At 53.5% G+C, this 16,004-nt stretch overlaps 11 protein-coding genes across 11 annotated transcripts; 4 read left to right on the top strand and 7 right to left on the bottom strand.

Annotated features, from left to right (window-relative positions):
• Window positions 1-144: 144 nt before the first annotated feature.
• On the top strand, window positions 145-1,584 carry SAICODRAFT_92978 (mannose-6-phosphate isomerase; the record flags this gene model as incomplete). The annotated part of the gene is made up of 4 exons (XM_019171841.1): window positions 145-222; window positions 289-631; window positions 683-939; window positions 1,021-1,584. Exons 1-4 carry the CDS (start codon window positions 184-186, stop codon window positions 1,582-1,584), a joined length of 1,203 nt encoding a protein of 400 aa, XP_019023801.1. The 5' UTR covers window positions 145-183.
• A 151-nt stretch (window positions 1,585-1,735) lies between these two features.
• Window positions 1,736-2,831, top strand: SAICODRAFT_30517 (Dihydroorotase). The gene has a single exon (XM_019167698.1). The coding sequence runs from the start codon at window positions 1,771-1,773 to the stop codon at window positions 2,803-2,805; it is 1,035 nt and encodes a 344-aa protein (XP_019023800.1). The 5' UTR covers window positions 1,736-1,770; the 3' UTR covers window positions 2,806-2,831.
• Window positions 2,832-2,932: 101 nt separating this feature from the next.
• On the bottom strand, window positions 2,933-3,803 carry SAICODRAFT_92973 (alpha/beta-hydrolase; the record flags this gene model as incomplete). The annotated part of the gene is made up of 3 exons (XM_019171840.1): window positions 3,793-3,803; window positions 3,405-3,737; window positions 2,933-3,349 (listed from the first exon to the last, which is right to left on the bottom strand). Exons 2-3 carry the CDS (start codon window positions 3,729-3,731, stop codon window positions 2,933-2,935), a joined length of 744 nt encoding a protein of 247 aa, XP_019023799.1. The 5' UTR covers window positions 3,732-3,737; window positions 3,793-3,803.
• An 811-nt stretch (window positions 3,804-4,614) lies between these two features.
• SAICODRAFT_48796 (DUF1771-domain-containing protein) lies at window positions 4,615-5,169 on the bottom strand (the record flags this gene model as incomplete). Its single annotated transcript, XM_019168941.1, has 1 exon — window positions 4,615-5,169. A coding segment is annotated over one exon (555 nt), but the record flags the coding sequence as incomplete, so codon positions are not given.
• Window positions 5,170-5,856: 687 nt separating this feature from the next.
• Window positions 5,857-7,006, bottom strand: SAICODRAFT_7724 (nucleotide-diphospho-sugar transferase; the record flags this gene model as incomplete). Its single annotated transcript, XM_019171052.1, has 2 exons — window positions 5,857-6,854; window positions 6,910-7,006. The coding sequence occupies 2 exons, from the start codon at window positions 7,004-7,006 to the stop codon at window positions 5,857-5,859; spliced, it is 1,095 nt and encodes a 364-aa protein (XP_019023797.1).
• A 55-nt stretch (window positions 7,007-7,061) lies between these two features.
• SAICODRAFT_7723 (ubiquitin-conjugating enzyme) lies at window positions 7,062-7,639 on the top strand (the record flags this gene model as incomplete). Its single annotated transcript, XM_019171051.1, has 2 exons — window positions 7,062-7,091; window positions 7,145-7,639. The coding sequence occupies 2 exons, from the start codon at window positions 7,062-7,064 to the stop codon at window positions 7,637-7,639; spliced, it is 525 nt and encodes a 174-aa protein (XP_019023796.1).
• Window positions 7,640-8,198: 559 nt separating this feature from the next.
• On the bottom strand, window positions 8,199-8,972 carry SAICODRAFT_30515 (ARF/SAR superfamily). The gene is made up of 5 exons (XM_019167697.1): window positions 8,937-8,972; window positions 8,854-8,884; window positions 8,716-8,788; window positions 8,347-8,658; window positions 8,199-8,289 (listed from the first exon to the last, which is right to left on the bottom strand). The coding sequence occupies exons 1-5, from the start codon at window positions 8,965-8,967 to the stop codon at window positions 8,248-8,250; spliced, it is 489 nt and encodes a 162-aa protein (XP_019023795.1). The 5' UTR covers window positions 8,968-8,972; the 3' UTR covers window positions 8,199-8,247.
• Window positions 8,973-9,400: 428 nt separating this feature from the next.
• On the bottom strand, window positions 9,401-11,696 carry SAICODRAFT_92959 (uncharacterized protein; the record flags this gene model as incomplete). Its single annotated transcript, XM_019171839.1, has 1 exon — window positions 9,401-11,696. The coding sequence occupies exon 1, from the start codon at window positions 11,618-11,620 to the stop codon at window positions 9,401-9,403; it is 2,220 nt and encodes a 739-aa protein (XP_019023794.1). The 5' UTR covers window positions 11,621-11,696.
• Window positions 11,697-11,845: 149 nt separating this feature from the next.
• On the bottom strand, window positions 11,846-13,086 carry SAICODRAFT_30514 (mitochondrial carrier). Its single transcript, XM_019167696.1, has one exon. It carries the CDS (start codon window positions 13,031-13,033, stop codon window positions 12,161-12,163), a length of 873 nt encoding a protein of 290 aa, XP_019023793.1. The 5' UTR covers window positions 13,034-13,086; the 3' UTR covers window positions 11,846-12,160.
• Window positions 13,087-13,341: 255 nt separating this feature from the next.
• Window positions 13,342-13,876, top strand: SAICODRAFT_30513 (mitochondrial ribosomal protein subunit Mrp10). The gene is made up of 2 exons (XM_019167695.1): window positions 13,342-13,445; window positions 13,520-13,876. The coding sequence occupies exons 1-2, from the start codon at window positions 13,362-13,364 to the stop codon at window positions 13,691-13,693; spliced, it is 258 nt and encodes an 85-aa protein (XP_019023792.1). The 5' UTR covers window positions 13,342-13,361; the 3' UTR covers window positions 13,694-13,876.
• SAICODRAFT_19478 (UEV-domain-containing protein) lies at window positions 13,831-15,770 on the bottom strand. Its single transcript, XM_019166108.1, has 3 exons — window positions 15,671-15,770; window positions 15,285-15,614; window positions 13,831-15,222 (listed from the first exon to the last, which is right to left on the bottom strand). Exons 1-3 carry the CDS (start codon window positions 15,734-15,736, stop codon window positions 13,975-13,977), a joined length of 1,644 nt encoding a protein of 547 aa, XP_019023791.1. The 5' UTR covers window positions 15,737-15,770; the 3' UTR covers window positions 13,831-13,974.
• Between the last annotated feature and the right edge of the window lie 234 nt (window positions 15,771-16,004).

The following is a 16,004-nucleotide window of genomic DNA, read 5'->3' as shown; positions in this document are numbered from 1 at the left end:
TTGATGGCGTAAAGGACCCAACTGCAGCTGGGGAGGTAGGAGGACCCGAGGAATGAGTTGCCGTATCTAGGTTAAGGTTGCACCGCCAGTCTCCGCCACACGGAACTGACCCGCCTGCCGCCGGTGGTACATACCCTACGACCATCACATTTCTCCATCCTACCACAGCTGCTCAATTGCACGATGGTTTTGCCTGTTCCTCTTTTCCAGATTGCGCCGGTGGTATGTGGCCGCAATTTCGTCACTGTACTGAAGAAAACGCGATATTGACACGTCGGCTTGGTATAGGTCCAGAACTATGACTGGGGAGTGAATGGCAAGGACGCTCTCGTCGCCCAATTCGCCGCCTCAACACCCAATTCGAACACGGAGATCTCTAAAGATAAGCCATATGCCGAGTTATGGATGGGTACCCTTCACCATCCCGCTACCGAGATCAGCTCTGGACGTCCCTTGAAGGAATTGTTGGACGACAACGAGGCATTATTGTCAAAGACAGTCAATGATAAGTATGGAGACTTGCCATTTTTGCTCAAGATCCTGTCTGTGGGAAAGGCGTTGAGTATTCAAGCACACCCGGATAAGACTTTGGCGAAGAAGTTGCACGCGGATGATCCGAAGAACTACAAAGGTACTATTTACAAAGATCCGTCTATTGGACGGGCTAATAAATATGTTACAGATGACAACCATAAGCCCGAGATGGCTATCGCACTTACCGACTTCGAGGGGTTCTGCGGTTTCCGGCCCGTGAACGAGATTGCCTCTTTCCTCTCCGCCGTCCCTGCGTTACGCTCAATTATCGGCGAGGAGATTGCCGTGAAGTTTCAGAAGACTGTCAAGGGTAAGGAGGACTCGAAGGATGAGGAGGTCGTTAAGGCTAACAAGGCCGCGCTCCGATCCGTGTTCGAGTCCCTCATGACCAAGTCTGAGGATGAGGTTGCTAAGACCTCAGTCGAGTTGCTCGAGTCTGCACAGAAGGACAAGTCCTCATTCGGTGGCGAGTTTGGCGGTGAAGAGATCGCAAACCTCCTGATCCGTCTTAACGAGCAATTCCCCAAGGATGTTGGGCTCTTCTGCACCTTCCTCCTCAACTACTGCAAGCTGAAGCCCGGAGAGGCGATGTTCCTCCGCGCTCTCGACATTCACGCGTATCTTTCCGGAGACATCGTCGAGTGCATGGCCGCATCTGACAATGTCGTTCGTGCTGGTTTCACTCCCAAGTTCAAGGACGTGAAGAACCTTGTCTCCATGCTGACCTATAACTACGCGGGTCCCACAGAGCAGAAGATGAAGCCCGAGAACTTCGAGAGGGCGAGTGGAAAGACGACCCTATACGACCCTCCAATTGAGGAGTTCTCTGTTTTGCGCACGGTGTTGGGACAAGGCGAGAAGGAGACTACGAAGGGATTGCAGGGACCAAGTATCGTCATTGCTACCAAGGGTAGTGGAAGCATCAAGGTTGGAAACGAGAAGAAGGAGGTTAAGGGGGGATACGTGTTCTTTGTCGGTGCCGATGCTGAGGTGGAGTTGGAGAGCAGCAGCGAGGAGTTTGTTCTTCACAGGGCTTTCGCCGAGGTCTAGATTATTCAAGCATCCCAATCAAGAAAAAGAACACTTCTGAAGAAATCATTCGCTCACACGGCCCGTGCTCATTTCCCCACATCCCAAAAATTAAGGTTTGCGACTTTTTTAGACCCGTGCGCGGTCGTGCCTCGAGACGCTTGAAGCAGCCTCGAGATCCATCATCACACTCCCGCACACCTCAAAATGTCGATCACAATCACTCCTGCGGCTGACTTTCATGTCCATCTTCGTCAGGATGCCCTCATGCGTCTTGTTACCCCCACTGTTCGCCAGGGTGGTGCTTCCATCGCTTATGTGATGCCCAACCTCGCTCCTCCTATCACTACCACTGGGATGGCAATGAACTACAAGAAGGAGCTCCAGGCTATCGAGCCTAATGTTGAGTTCATGATGACACTCTACCTCACTGCGGATCTTACAGTTGAGGAGGTCAAGAAGGCTGCCGCAGCTGGTGTTAGCGGAGTCAAGGTCTACCCCGCCGGCGTCACCACCAACTCCTCCGCCGGTGTTTCTACCTACGAGCCCTTCTATCCCATCTTTGCTGCAATGGCAGAAGCCAACATGGTCCTCAACCTCCATGGCGAAGTTCCTCCCTCCCCCACCAACTCTGTCTTGACCGCAGAGCATGACTTCCTTCCAACCCTCATCGACCTTGCAAAGCGCTTTCCCAAACTCCGCATTGTCCTTGAACATTGCACAACCAAAGATGCCATTGAGACCGTGAAGAAATGTGGACCCAATGTCGCTGGATCAATCACCGCGCACCACCTCCACATCACCATTGACTCATGGGCTGACAACCCCTTCTGCTACTGCAAGCCTGTCGCCAAAACCCCCGAAGACCGGGCTGCGCTTATCGAGGCCGCCGTCTCCGGTGATCCCAAGTTCTTCCTTGGATCGGATTCTGCACCTCACCCCAGGGAGAAGAAGAGTGGTGCGGCGCGTACTGCCGCTGGTGTCTTCACCCAGTCAAGGTTGTTGTCGTATGTTGCCGAGATCTTTGATAAGCAGGGCAAGATGGATAAGTTTGAGGACTTTGTCTCCAACTTTGGTAGAAAGTTCTACCAGGTTGAGGGATTGGGTGTTGGTGCTGAGAAGGTCAAATTGACCAAGAAGCCGCTCAAGGTTGAGGGTGAGGTCAGGGATGGAGAGCTCGTCGTTGTCCCCTTCATGGCTACAGAGGAGTTGCAGTGGGATATCGAGTGGGTCAAGGCCTAGATGTTCGTCCGATGAGGCGAGACGATGATTGCCACGATAGACGGGAAGAAATGTACAAGATCAATCTTACATCTCCATTTTCGCCATATCGTACGTATACTATAGTTCTGTTCTACAGGCTTCTCATTTAGAGAACAGCCTTGAACCACTCAGACATAGTCTGGTAGACATCCCTGGCACGCTCACCCTCGAGCTTTCCCTCAGACCAGTCACTCCTAGCCGCAGCGAATCCGTGAGCAACATCATCGTAACGCTTGTACATGTTCTTGGCCGCAAACTCCTTCTTCTCAAGCTTCTCCCAGAAACCGGCACACTTCTCGACGGTCTCCTCCTTGGAGGGGAGGAGGGCGACGGGACACTTGACATTGTCGGCGTCGGAGTCCTCGAGGAGGGAGGGGTGGACGAGGGCGATACCGCCGAAGAAAGCGTCGGCCTGAAGGAGGATCTTGGAGCCCCAGCAGAAACCGTAGGCACCGAGCTTCTTGGCGCCGTCGGTCTTGAGCTGCTCGATCAAAGTCTTGAAGGCGGCCTCATGAGCGGGGTACTATATTCCCTGATCAACACACACATCCAAAGATCGATTGTCGAGCAAAACATACCAAGTTGGCATAAACAAACTTGTAAACAGCATCCATATCAGTGATCGGCATCTGAACCGCATTGCCCTTGAACCAATCGGGCATGACAACACGGCACTTCAAGGTCTCGGCAAGGACATCACAGCCCTGCTGGGTGTTAGGGAGGATACCGAAGATATCGTAGATAGCAACAATGACGGTCTCAGAGTCGACGGGACCGGCGGAGTAACAGTCGAGGTCGGCGATCTTGACCATAGAGCCCTTGGGCTCGTAGGTGGAGGTGAGAGGGGGGATGGCGCAGCACTTGGGGAGGGTGTGGGAGGGGGCGGGCTTGATAACGGAAGTCATTTTGATCTGTGGACTGACGGGTTAGAAGATGATACTTGAGGTGAAGGGAGGAGGGACGTACAGATATATGTGGTGGATTGATCAAGGATGGGTTTGAGCGTCGAACTCTGCGGTGTTTCCAGGAGCGTCGCAGCGCGTCAGACTAGCGCACACATCCCGGATAACTCGGCTATTATCGACGGCAGGATCGACCCGGCATCACGGGCTCTGAACCTTATTTTGTATCGAAAATGCCTTGATTCTACCCTGTATTGGGTCAATTGGCTTTCGGTCTCTTCGCATGGCAATTGTTTGTACTGGGGTGTCGAGCACCTCGAACTCGGTTCCTCCTCGCGATCGACCGATTCCGCTGTCTAGATATCATGAATATCATCCGCGGTCGTACAGCTCCACCGCACGAGGCCTCAGTTTCGTTCCTCTTCGTGTCGCCCACCCGTAACCCCCGCCTCCGAGCATGTTGGGGATCCGGAGTAGAAGTGGGTGTAGAGAGTGTTTACTTGGCTGATGTCAGTCATGAAGAGGAGTTCGTGGAATCACCGCCATCACCAGTAGTCCTTCTTCCTCATCGTCCTTAACGGTCATGCACCGAGACACGCTGATTCATTATATATTTGTACGGTGATCTAATTGCCTAACCCTTGTCTCCCGCCGAACCCATTACCATATTACGCCAAAAAACAAACCAAGCCCGCCCAAATGCGAACGATTAACGGAAGCACTGCTGAACGACCTGTACCAACTTCCGGAAAATAATCGGCAAGAACTTGCGCGCCAGCTTCTCCACCATAGCGTTCTGTCCATTTCCGTGTCCCTGGGACTGCCCGTGTCCCTGCGACTGCTGATGACTTCCATACTGCTGTCCTCCATGTTGTTGTTGCTGCTGCTGTCCCCACCCCTGCTGCTGCTGCTGCTGCTGCTGCTGCTGCTGCTGCTGCTGAGGATGATACGCCTGTTGCGGCTGCTGCACATACCCCCCAGCATTCCCACCATCCAAATGAACCCTAATCCTCCCCGCATTCTCTTCCTCTTCCCACCTCAACCCTATCTTCCCCAACATCTCCTCAACCGCAGGCTTAAGCTTCGCCTTGTGATTCTGGGAATGAATTCCTTTCCCGACGATGACATGTAGTACCCGATCCTGACGTGCACGAGCGGCTTGGATGCGTTGGGACGTGAAGAAGATGGCTTCGTCAACAAAAAGTCCGTGAAGGTCGATCTCGTCAGCTGCAGAATCGGCGTTGTTCGCGCGGAAGATGAATTCGGCTGCTTGGCGGTTATACCCCTCCATTCTCTCCGCATGCTGTTTCGCGCGTTCGCTGAGTTCGTGCGCACGTCCTCCATCACCGGAGTTATAGGCGGCTTGGGATTGTTCGGAGCAGGTGCGGCGTTTGTCGCCTTCGGTGCGGGCGAGGGCACGGAGACGGTCGTATTCGGCTTCGTCTTCGGGTGTTGCGTTGCGTTTTGCGGAGGGGGAGTAGGTTGGGAGAGAGCGGTCGTTGAGCGAGCCGGTAAAGGCTGAAGCAGCGTTGTTCAGAATGGAGTCGACGAGGGACATCGCAGAGAGAGTGGATGGAAAGAACGGCGCGGGATCGGTAAAAGGTGTAGAGGAGGAGGGGGATCGAGGGGTTATAAGCTTCTTTTCTTCAAGTCCCTCGGTGTATGGTCGCTTCGCCTCCCCGCGTTCCAGATCTTCAATTTACAGCGGGATCAAGCACTAGCGCAACCCTAAATACAACCGCCAGAAATAGAATCTCTACCCGAAGTCGTACGAGGGATCATATACAGGTTATGGTATTGTGACAGCGTTCTGCCTGTTTTTCTGTGTTTTAGGTGTCTGCTTGGCGGACGGTCAGGATGAAGGACGGGCGGACAAGTTCTCAAAGGACCGCCATACGGATAATTAGGCAGTCCTTGTCAGTACCTCGAGGATCAGGTTCAGTTATAGGGTCCCATGGAGCAGCTTTGCCATAGCGATTTTGAATTCTTATAACGATGCACCATGTCTTGCCCTTCCAGGTACGGCAGCGGTATGAATGGTATGTCGCCCATCACTTGACTATATCTGCATATGTCTATCCCATACATATCCCCTATAACCCCCCACCTTCCGCCTTACTGCTCATCCTTACTCTTCAGATTCAATCCCATACACCCCCTTCTCCCACTCCCTCCTCTCTCCATCAACCCCCCACCAAACCCCATGCAACACCTTCCCCTCCCCCTTCTTATCAACATCATCCCACGGCTTATCAATAATAAAATGCAAATTCTTCACCTCCTCATCCCGCCACATCTCGGCATGCTGCCCCTTGAGGGTCTTGAGCGCGTTATAGACGTAGGGAAGCGGGATCCAGTCCCCCTTGAAGACGTGCGCGAGGAGGTCTTGGTCGGGGAAGAGGAAGGTGCGGTAGAGAGGGGGGTTGGAAAGAGGTGCGGTGACGCGCTTGTAGTTTTCGGGTGAAGGGTGGAGGATGACGAGGCCAGAGTTGAGGGCGCCGAGGCCGAAGGTGGGGGGGATTGCGTCCGTAGCAGCGGTGGCAGCGAGAGCGGGGTCGTAGCATTGCTTGCTGTACGCGCAGTTCTCGGGTATCCAGGTTGGGGGGTAGTGTGCTCTCTTTCGGGGGTTACACACGCATGCCGCCGACGCTGCGATTTGGTGTGGTTCGAGGGGTATCTCGAAGAGTTCGTCCATATTTTGTAGAACGAGCATATCCGAATCCAAGAATCCCACGCGCTCAAACTCGTACAATCCAAACATCTCCAACTTGGTCCAACACTCCTTAAACCTTGGATCACCCTCAAACTCCCTATCCTCCACCGGTCTCAAGGCCTCAATATCCCTGTGCGGGATCCCTCGCTGCTGAAGAGCGGAGAGGAAGAGGGGGTAGAGCGTGTCGGAGGGGTTGAGGAGGGCGATGAGGGGGTACTTGGAGGCATGTTTGCGGAGGGAGTAGTGGAGGGTGAGGAATCCGGACAGGTAGCCGGGGGAGCCGGTGAGGAGGCAGGCCCAGGCCTTTTTGGGCGGGTTTGAGGAGTCCACGGCGAGCGGAGACACTGCTGACCTTGGATGATCGAAGAGGAGAGGTGATGGGGGACGAGGAGGATGGATGTCGGTTTTTTGTCCTGGTCAGCGCGGGATTGCGCGGGTGGACCCTCGATCCATCAGCTACCGGTATACCGACTCCACCCCGCGATCGGAAATAAGCGACCGCGAAAACACTTGATTGGGGGCAGTCCCACCCCGCCTCCCTCACCTCGAGCTCAGGAAACAGCATACATCCCCGACGCATACATCTCCGGTCGTTGTCGTTGTAATTGGACGACACAACCATGGCATTATCCTCACAAGCTCTCAAACGGGTTGGATAGCATCCGAGCGAATTATGCATTCACTGACTTATGCCATCCAACAGCTCTCAAAAGAATACCTCGACACCCTCCGCCAACCACCCGACCCCCTTCTCCTCCACCTCGCTCCTATATCGCCCGACGATTTAACCCAGTGGACCGCAACCATCGCTCCCCCGGCGCATACACTCTACCACCCAGGCTACTACACTCTCTCAATAACGCTACCCCCAACTTACCCCCTCACCCCACCCACCATCTCCTTCACAACCCGTATCGCACACCCCAACGTCGCCTTCAAAACTGGTGAAATCTGCCTCGATGTCCTAAAGGAGGCATGGACGCCTGCGTGGGGGGTTCGGAGTGCGTGTTTGGCTGTTGTGGGGTTGTTGGAGAGTCCCGGGTGGGAGAGTCCGTTGGATGTTGATTTGGCGGTGTTGTGGAGGAGTGGGGAGGAGGTAGGGTATGAGGGGTTGGTTAGGTATTATGTTGGGAGGTATGCGTGTGGGCATCTTGACAGCAAGGAAGGACCCGATGGGGAGGAAGAGGAAGAACCATGAAGTGACTTGTCTGTCAGACTATCACGAAACACGTAGACCAGGAGCACGTTCGGCTTTGACCAAGAGGAAGAAAAACGCCTCTCCGTCCGCCATACCCTCAGGAACACCATACTAACGTTGCTTAAACGTTCTCGGGTCATTGCTGATCTTGAATCAAAAGCCGACTGCTTGCAGCGAAAGTCGGCGCCGGGGAAAGAAGAAAAGCACAGAAGCAGAGTTCAGGAGGTAGAGCATTACACGAGTCTGTATTGCCCGAAAGACTCACGGAGGTTCATGAGCCCCAATCTTGGAAACAGTACACATATTGCGTCTATATAGTCAGCATTTGCAAGAGAAGTCCGTGTGTATAGAGCACTGAACTCAAATTGCATTATTATAATAACTCGATCTCGCTATGGCAAAGAGTCCATGTGGGTATAGCACTGAAGCAAATGAAAAGAGAAATAAACGGGAGGTCATCAAGACCAAACCCCGTGTAGCAGCCAAAACCCAGTCGTGACTCACACCTGCTCCTCCAGCTTTCTGTTTCCGTTCGCGTTTCTCTAACGCTCTCCGATGCAAAACGTGTTGTTTCTCGTGCAGCTGTGCAGTGATGTCGCTGAACCACTCTATTTCTTCGCCGGCGTCTTAACGTGGTTACTCAACCAAGCCTGTACAACAGATTAACCCTCACCTCCAAAAACTTGGATTCGTTCAATTGTACTTACCAACCCCTCAAACAACCCCTCCCCACTCGTCGCACAACTCGGCTGCACATACCACAACCTCTCCTTCAACTTGCCCAACTGCAGCCTTTCCGTAACCTCACTCGGCGTCATCGCACCCCCCAAATCTTGTTTATTCGCAAACACCAACAAGAGACTTTCTTTCATTTCGCGGTCGGAGATGATGCGGTGGAGTTCGGTGCGGGCTTCGTCGATGCGGTCGCGGTCTTGGGAGTCGATGACGAAGATGAGGCCTTGGGTGCCGGTGTAGTAGTGGCGCCAGAGGGGGCGGATTTTATCTTGGCCGCCGACGTCCTGGAAGCGTGAGCGTTAGCGAGAGCTTTGGTGGGAAAGGGAGGGGGAGGGACGTACCCAGACGTTGAACTTCACGTTCTTGTATGTTACCGTCTCGACATTAAACCCGACCGTAGGAATTGTCGTCACGCTATGCACCGCATAATATCAGCACATGTACACCTCATCGCGTCCCCATTCCACGTGCGAACGAACCTTTGGTTAAGCTTGAGCTTATACAGAATCGCTGTTGTTCCACAATTAGCACTCCGAACACGAAATTGCAGAGAAGAACATACTCGTCTTCCCCGCCGCATCCAACCCCAGCATAAGAATCCTCATCTCTTTGTTCCCTCCAAACAGCTTCGCCAGTGACCGCGACAATCCAGCGCCCATTGTATCTTATCTCTCAAATAAAACGCGAAAAGGTGAAGTCGATAAACGGTATTGGATAATTGGTAAAGGAGTGACAGATGTAGGTTGATGGTAGTTGGTCCGACGATGGGACGTTGTTAGAGTTTCGCTGCTGACCGCAGAGTCCGTTTACCGTACCGAGCGGTGCAGCGCCCCTGTGTGAGAGGCATATGAAAGGGGTCAAAGGAGGGACACCCGGGGACAACGACCGATATGGACGGAGAAATCGACGTTCAAAAGTATCGCATTTCTTTCTCTTTCGTTATGTCATGCTGTAATATACGTTCTACCCAATATCGTCCGGTCCCTCTCCTATTCATGTCATCTTAATTAAACTCGCTGTTCATGCTCAGGCCTTCACGGACTTGGCCTCCTGGACAAACTTCTTAATCTTCTCCAAATCCTGCTTCCCACCCGTCTCAACCCCACTGCTCACGTCAACACCCGCCGCACCCGTCTTCTCCAGCGCCTCCCTAACATTCTCCGGTTCCAGGCCTCCAGCAAGGAGAACATCATTTCCATCCTGCACGACCTTCTTAACTGCACCCCAATCCAACTTGATGCCCAGTCCACCGGCCTGTCCGTTGGATGAGGTAGCGTCGAGGAGGGTGACGGCGTGGTATCCCCGTCTTGACATATCCCTGTCTTCAGGTCTGAATGCACGGACGACGGGTACGGAGATGAGGTGTGCCCACTCAATCGCTTCCTGACCATGAAGTTGGACCAAATCCAATCCAACGGTCTTGGTGACATCCAACACGTAGTCCAACGGCTGGTTCTGGAAAACACCAACAAACAATGGTCTCCGTGGTGCAGACCGAATAGCGTTAAGATGATAAGAAAACCAATCATTCGCCGCCGGGATCTTTCCCGTCCGCACATCCGCAGACACCTTAGACTCCTTAACCTCACCAGCCCGTGCCCTGACAGCAGTCGCGATCTCAACTCCAGTCTCAACAGAGATACACCTCTTACTCCCCTTCACGAAAATCATCCCAATCAAATCCGCACCAGCCTCCGCAGCAACAACCGCCGCCTCACTTGTCCTCGTTCCACAAATCTTGACCAACGGCTCAGTCTTGGCGACCTTCGTTCTCTCCTCCGCATACCCCAAGAGATACGCAATGAACTCGCCCTTATCCGTCGAGCGCATCAATGCCTCACCAACCAACACGGCTCCAACACCCTCCGACACGTACTTCTTCACGTCCTCGGGACCGGTGATACCTGATAAAGCGCACAGCGTCGTACCCTCTGGAACCATAGTAGCCAAGTTAGATGTCGTCCCCAAATCCACGGCAAACGAATGCAAGTTCCTGTTGTTAACACCAATAACCTTTGATCCAATTGCCAACGCCCTTTTCATCTCCTCCGCATTATTGACCTCGACAAGGGGCTCCATGCCCAAGCTCTTGGCGAAATCGTATAATTCCTTCAACTCGGCGTCAGAGAGCATGGCGACGATTAGGAGAACGGTATCGGCACCCGCGACGCGGGCTTCCAGGATCTGGTAGGTGTCGATGATGAAGTCTTTCCTCAACAATGCTGGGCGGTTGGGGAGGGTTCCGATTGCGTCGCGTGCGGCGCGGAGGTCGGAGAGGGATCCCTTGAACCAGTGGGGCTCTGTCAAGACAGAAATCGTCGACGCGCCTGCACGAGCGTAAAGCAAAGCCTGTGCAGCCGCATTCGCCGAGATATCAATATCACCCTTCGAAGGACTCGCACGCTTAACTTCAGCCATGAGCGCAGGATATTCCGGCAACGTCTGACGCAACCTCGCAGGGAAATCGATGAGTGGCGGGCACACGTTCAACCTCACCAACGTCTCCAAATCCTCGCGACGGAATCCGGGGGTGGACTTGGCTTGTGCGATATCGACCAAACGCTGCTCGTGGATTTTATCGAGGATGGAGCCGGACTTTTTGGCGGGGGCGGCGGAGGAGACGGATGCGTCGGGTTTTTGGAGACGTTCGGCTTCAGCCCAGGTTCCGCAGTCGAGGTCGAGGAAGTTGCGGAAGATGCGTTTACCCTCTTCGGAGAGGATAGATTCGGGGTGGTACTGGACACCCTCGACAGTGTACTTTTTATGTCTCACACCCATAATGACACCACTCTCCGTTCTCGAGGTGACCTCCAATGAAGGCGGGAGCGTAGCATGCGTTCCAGCCAAAGAATGGTAACGAGTCACGGCGATGTCCTGGGGAACGTTGCGGTAGATACCCTTTCCGTCATGCGTAATGGTCGAAGTCTTTCCATGCACAATCTCACCCGCAAACTCAACCTTTCCACCAAACACGGAGAAGATACACTGCTCGCCCATACAAACACCCAAAATCGGGATCTTACCCGCAAAGTACTCAATCGCGCCTCGAGAGATACCACCATCCGTCTCGGGGTGTCCAGGACCAGGACTCACAACCAGTTTACTCGGGTTCAGCGCAACGAGTTCCTCGAGGGTGATCTTGTCGTTACGGTAGACTTGGAGGTCGACAGCGCCGACGGCATCGAGGTATTCGACGACGTTCCAGGTGAAGGAGTCGTAGTTGTCAATGACGACCGTGGGGCGCATTTTGAAGGATTGATTATGAGGGAAAGTCGCACGGATCAGACGACTTTCAGACGACTTTCAGATGACTTTCTTGTTTCTTGTGTTTTTGGATGACTCGACGTTAGCCACCCATCAGCCACACCCAATACGGCAATCGGGTACCCGGAGGTCTGTGTCAAAGGAAGTGAAGATTAAAGGACGGCTGTACGTAGTTGTGCCGTGTGCATGTCAAGAACTCAGTAAATTGCTAGGCCATGTGTCTTCGATTGGCTACAAAATCAAGCAGTACTAGTATCGTCTACTGTGTCCACCAACACAAATATGCAGCCTCGGAATGCCCTGCTCTGCACCAAATATGTCTCTATGCAAACTCTGCTCTTGACTGTCCATCAGGTGCTGCGGTCGGCGAGAGCACCGCCTTTTGGTACCCATGTCCCACGGGTTGTGTTCCTGTAAATGTTACAAATCGCCAGTATGTCTCATGTGCTCGTCGGACAGTCCTCGTCTGCACATACTCCCAAAGCCCATGTCCTATACCGTAAACTTTTTTGCTGAACTCCGTCAGATGCCCACACCCTTCAACCCTCTCATCGTCGTCTCAAACATAAACAACGCCGCCGCATTCGTCGGGAACGCCCTCAAGAAACTCGGCAAGAACCCCCTGTAAAACCCCCTCCACCCATTCTGCTCCAAAATCTCCTTCGCACAACTCCTCCACGTCACAAACCTCGGATTCGTCAGCGAATCCGTCATAATCCGCTGTTTCACCACATCCGACGGGAACGCAAAGAACCAATATGTCTGTGCACTCAACCCACCCGCCCAGAAGTTGATCGCGCCGGGAGTCATGGAGGTGTGTTCCCGGAACCAGCGGGAGTAGAGATCGTATGTTCCCCACCACACAGCAAAGAAGGAGCGGAAGATCATGGTTGCGTATAACCCCTTCCATACACCTGCGACACCATGTCCCTTGTACAGCTTCATTGCGCAGTCGATGGGACCCGTATAAACCCTCGACTTTGCGTCATACTGAACCTGCAACCGAGCCTTCACATGCTCGATCGGCGCCGCAATCATCGAAACCGTGACACCAGCTCCAGTTCCCGCAATAGCATGCCCAACCGTCGGCAGCTCGCCGCCATTATAGACATACTTCCTCAGCAGTTCCCGGTAATTATGTAAAGACCCCAACATAACACTATCCATCATCGCCCATCCAACAAGCGGTGGTGTAGCGCCCTTGTACACCCCGCGAATTCCTTCTTTGACGAGCGTTTGTCGGAGACAGTCATAGGGACCGGTGAAAGCGGGGTTTGTTTGGAGACGGACTTTGATTGTGTCGAAGGGGTGGCCTACGACGAGTTTGGTTACGCCGGAGATTGTCCCGGCGAGGAAACCGCGGATTGGAGAGTGTTCGTCGCCTGCTACTGACATGGGATCGGAGGGTTAAAGAGAGTGAAGGGTGTGTGGGACTGCCGAGAGACTTTTGCCGGACTGCCGGTAACGTTGATGCTCAAATTCGGGAGATCGACCGAGGGACTGTGCGGGGTGGACGCTGCTCGATCAAGGGTCCCGAGTACAGATCCGGTGGCGACAGAAAGTCGCAATAAAAACTGACATAATAGGCCATATCGTTTCAATTTCTCCTCTTCCCAAACCTCCCATCAAGTCTCGGTCCCTCACTCCTGCATCCCACCCGGAAAAGTGCCCCTGAATAACACGACCTCGACAACTCCGGCATACACTCCCTCCACGATCCACCATGTCCCCCATCAGTAACGCCCCAAAATTCCGTCTTCCAAAGCTCAAGGTCAAGCCAGCCAGGCCCGAAATTCGCAAACCTTGCGTACGTCGCCCTCCTCCTCCCTAACTGCACGCATTTGCCGCAATTGTAACAGAGACCCTAACATTTGTTCGTAGGCTGTCGAGATGGCTTCTCTGCTTTCTTGTTGGGCATCCAGCGGTGGTCCTGATGCGGAGATGTGTGTCAAGGTGGCCGATACGTTGAAGCTTTGTATGACCAAGCCTAAGCAACAGGTGCAAACGACGACGACCATCAACTACCATCTGGCGCGTCTATCAAAGTATCTTTAAATGCGTGTGTGCGAAGCATGGGCGTTGGGGCGGCGGAGATAGAGGGGGTGGTGGAAATATTGCTTTTGTTTGGGTTTATTGGCGTTATGTTTTGGAAAGCCTTGTGCCGATCTTGTTGCCGCGGCTGTTTTATTCATTGTATCATCATCTAAAAGAGGGGAAGGAAGGACCACTGGGTGCATATGTCAGAGTCGGGTATTGTCATATACGAATCTATGAAGAGAATGTCAAATCATTCACTATACCAACATCTGATCCGATCGGTCTGTCTAGTGCTTGGGTCACACAGCACTACCCCTCTCCAATCCCAACCCCTCCACAATCTTCCCAATCAACGCCCTCCTCATGAACTGCTCCCGTCCCAATTTCCTAACCTCCCTCAAAAACCCCTCGAATCCCACTCTCTCTCCCTCCAAACATCGCCCGAGCACATAAATCGTATCACTTATCGCTGCATCTTCCGCCGCGAGTTCGTAGAGTTGTTGATGGACAACGGAAGGAGCGGTGAGGAGGGCGCTGGGGTCGGGGAGAGGGGTGGAGAGGGCTGTTGTGGTTATGGATTCGGCTTTTGCGATCGATTTACGTAGGATGGCGATGTTTCGCTCCGCCAAGGCATCCAAATGCTCGACTTCGGCCTTCTCCTCCCGCTGAGCCTTCTCAACTTCAAGCATCTCCTCCCTCCGTACCCTCGCTTCCTCCAGCGTCCGCTGCGTCCTCTCATACGACTCCCTCGCCAACATATCGAGTTTCGAGGTTATATGCTGCAATAGCATCGCATGCTCCGGGTTCGGTGGTTTAGGCGGTGGTGCTACGCCTCTCTCTTCCATCGTGCTAATTAAATCGTCAGATGACAAGAGATCAACCGGTTGTGGTCGTGGCTGTGGTTGTGGTTGTGGTCGGGTTTGCGGGACGGCGGCGATGGAGATAGGTCGTTGATGCTGTAGCGGGTTGGGTCTCCCTCCAACCCCAGTAGAATACGATAAACTCGCTCCGGCTCCAGACATCGTCGCATGCCTATGCAACCCCTGTGTGTGCCCCAGTAGGGGTGGGATTGGTGGTGGTGGTCTGGTATCGTAACTTGCTGGCATGGTCTGTGCGTGCTGGATCTGTGGTCGCTCGGTGCAGTCGTAACTCGGTGATGGTACATGGCCATACCGTGGATCAACACCCGTTCGTTGAGATTGAATTTGCGGCGGTAGTGGAGGCCGCGGCGGTGGTGATATGGTATGCCCGTTGGTATGTGGTGGAGGGACTGGCACTGCGCGGTGCGGATATTGGGGTGATTGAGCTGGTGATCGAAGTTGTCCGGGTTTTGGTGGTAGCGGTGGGTTCGCATTTTGATTTGGGGTTGCTGGTGCAGGTCTACCTGGTGCTGCTGGTGATGCTGGCTGAGATGCGTGTGATGATGGAGGTGGTTGTTGAACCTGTCCTTGTACTGGTGCTGGTACAGGCGGAGGCTTAACATACACCGGCGGTTCTTTGCTGAACACTTCTTGGAGTTGCTTGGAGGTTTCAACCAAGTTACTCGCCTATATGAACCGTACGTCAGTCAGGACTCCAGATGGTTGCCTATCAGATCCCAACGACATACCATCGGATCACTCGCATTCCAATGTGCCAGACACGGATGATATACCCTTCCCTCCCCATCAACGTAGTTCCCTCTTCTCACCATCATACCGGCAGTTGGCTCCACGAATACCAGAGGTGCCTCTCTTGGATATGATTGGGGTAACCACACAGCGACAGGGATGTTGTAGTTTCCGCCGCGGAAGGAAATGGGGAGGTTCCCTCGTAAACATAGCAACAGCGCCGAATGTCCGTTATCGAACGTGAATGTCGCTGTCGACGGCTGTGGAGATCTTAATTTCTGTAGTAGAGCAGCGGAGTCCGCATATGTTCTCTGTGGATCTTGGTAAAGCTGTACATTGCTCCTGTTAACCCACGGATCATAGACCAACATCCGAAGCGAAGTACCGGTTGCACGACCTGTCTTAGCCATCCTAACACTTGCGCACACGCATCTGACATCTCCCTGGGCATCAAGGTGCGCAATGGCAGGTCAATTGGTGTCTCGTTTGTGTGTGTGTTTCGAGAACGCGGGGAGGGTGCGATGACGTTCTCGGCAGCACCATGCGTCGGTAAACGACGGAAACTGCGAATGGCCTTACTGAAGCCTTGTTTCGGGAAATATATCTAGCTGAGGATCTGTGATCTCCTCCTCTCTGCCCTTTTGCTGGCCTTTCACGTGTTTTGAATCGACGTTACAAGTGCCGTACGCACAGACGTCACGTCGTGCACCTTCAGCGAT

The sequence above is a fragment of the Saitoella complicata genome, assembly GCF_001661265.1.
Source record: "Saitoella complicata NRRL Y-17804 unplaced genomic scaffold SAICOscaffold_13, whole genome shotgun sequence".
Taxonomy (NCBI): domain Eukaryota; kingdom Fungi; phylum Ascomycota; class Saitoellomycetes; order Saitoellales; family Saitoellaceae; genus Saitoella; species Saitoella complicata.
This window is presented reverse-complemented; position numbering and strand designations above follow the sequence as displayed.

Excerpts from the sequence above, each read along its gene's own strand:
- SAICODRAFT_30517 (XM_019167698.1), top strand. The coding sequence starts at position 1,771 with ATGTCGATCACAATCACTCCTGCGGCTGACTTTCATGTCCATCTTCGT.
- SAICODRAFT_30513 (XM_019167695.1), top strand. The coding sequence starts at position 13,362 with ATGTCCCCCATCAGTAACGCCCCAAAATTCCGTCTTCCAAAGCTCAAG. Across the intron at positions 13,446-13,519 it reads CCGAAATTCGCAAACCTTGC|GCTGTCGAGATGGCTTCTCT; the intron begins GTACGTCGCCCT and ends ATTTGTTCGTAG.
- SAICODRAFT_30514 (XM_019167696.1), bottom strand. The coding sequence starts at position 13,033 with ATGTCAGTAGCAGGCGACGAACACTCTCCAATCCGCGGTTTCCTCGCC.
- SAICODRAFT_19478 (XM_019166108.1), bottom strand. The coding sequence starts at position 15,736 with ATGCCCAGGGAGATGTCAGATGCGTGTGCGCAAGTGTTAGGATGGCTA. Across the intron at positions 15,615-15,670 it reads TAAGACAGGTCGTGCAACCG|CTTTACCAAGATCCACAGAG; the intron begins GTACTTCGCTTC and ends AGCAATGTACAG. Across the intron at positions 15,223-15,284 it reads GGAATGCGAGTGATCCGATG|GCGAGTAACTTGGTTGAAAC; the intron begins GTATGTCGTTGG and ends CGGTTCATATAG.
- SAICODRAFT_30515 (XM_019167697.1), bottom strand. The coding sequence starts at position 8,967 with ATGCTGGGGTTGGATGCGGCGGGGAAGACGA. Across the intron at positions 8,885-8,936 it reads GGATGCGGCGGGGAAGACGA|CGATTCTGTATAAGCTCAAG; the intron begins GTATGTTCTTCT and ends GTGGAACAACAG. Across the intron at positions 8,290-8,346 it reads AGGGGTTGTTTGAGGGGTTG|GCTTGGTTGAGTAACCACGT; the intron begins GTAAGTACAATT and ends TCTGTTGTACAG.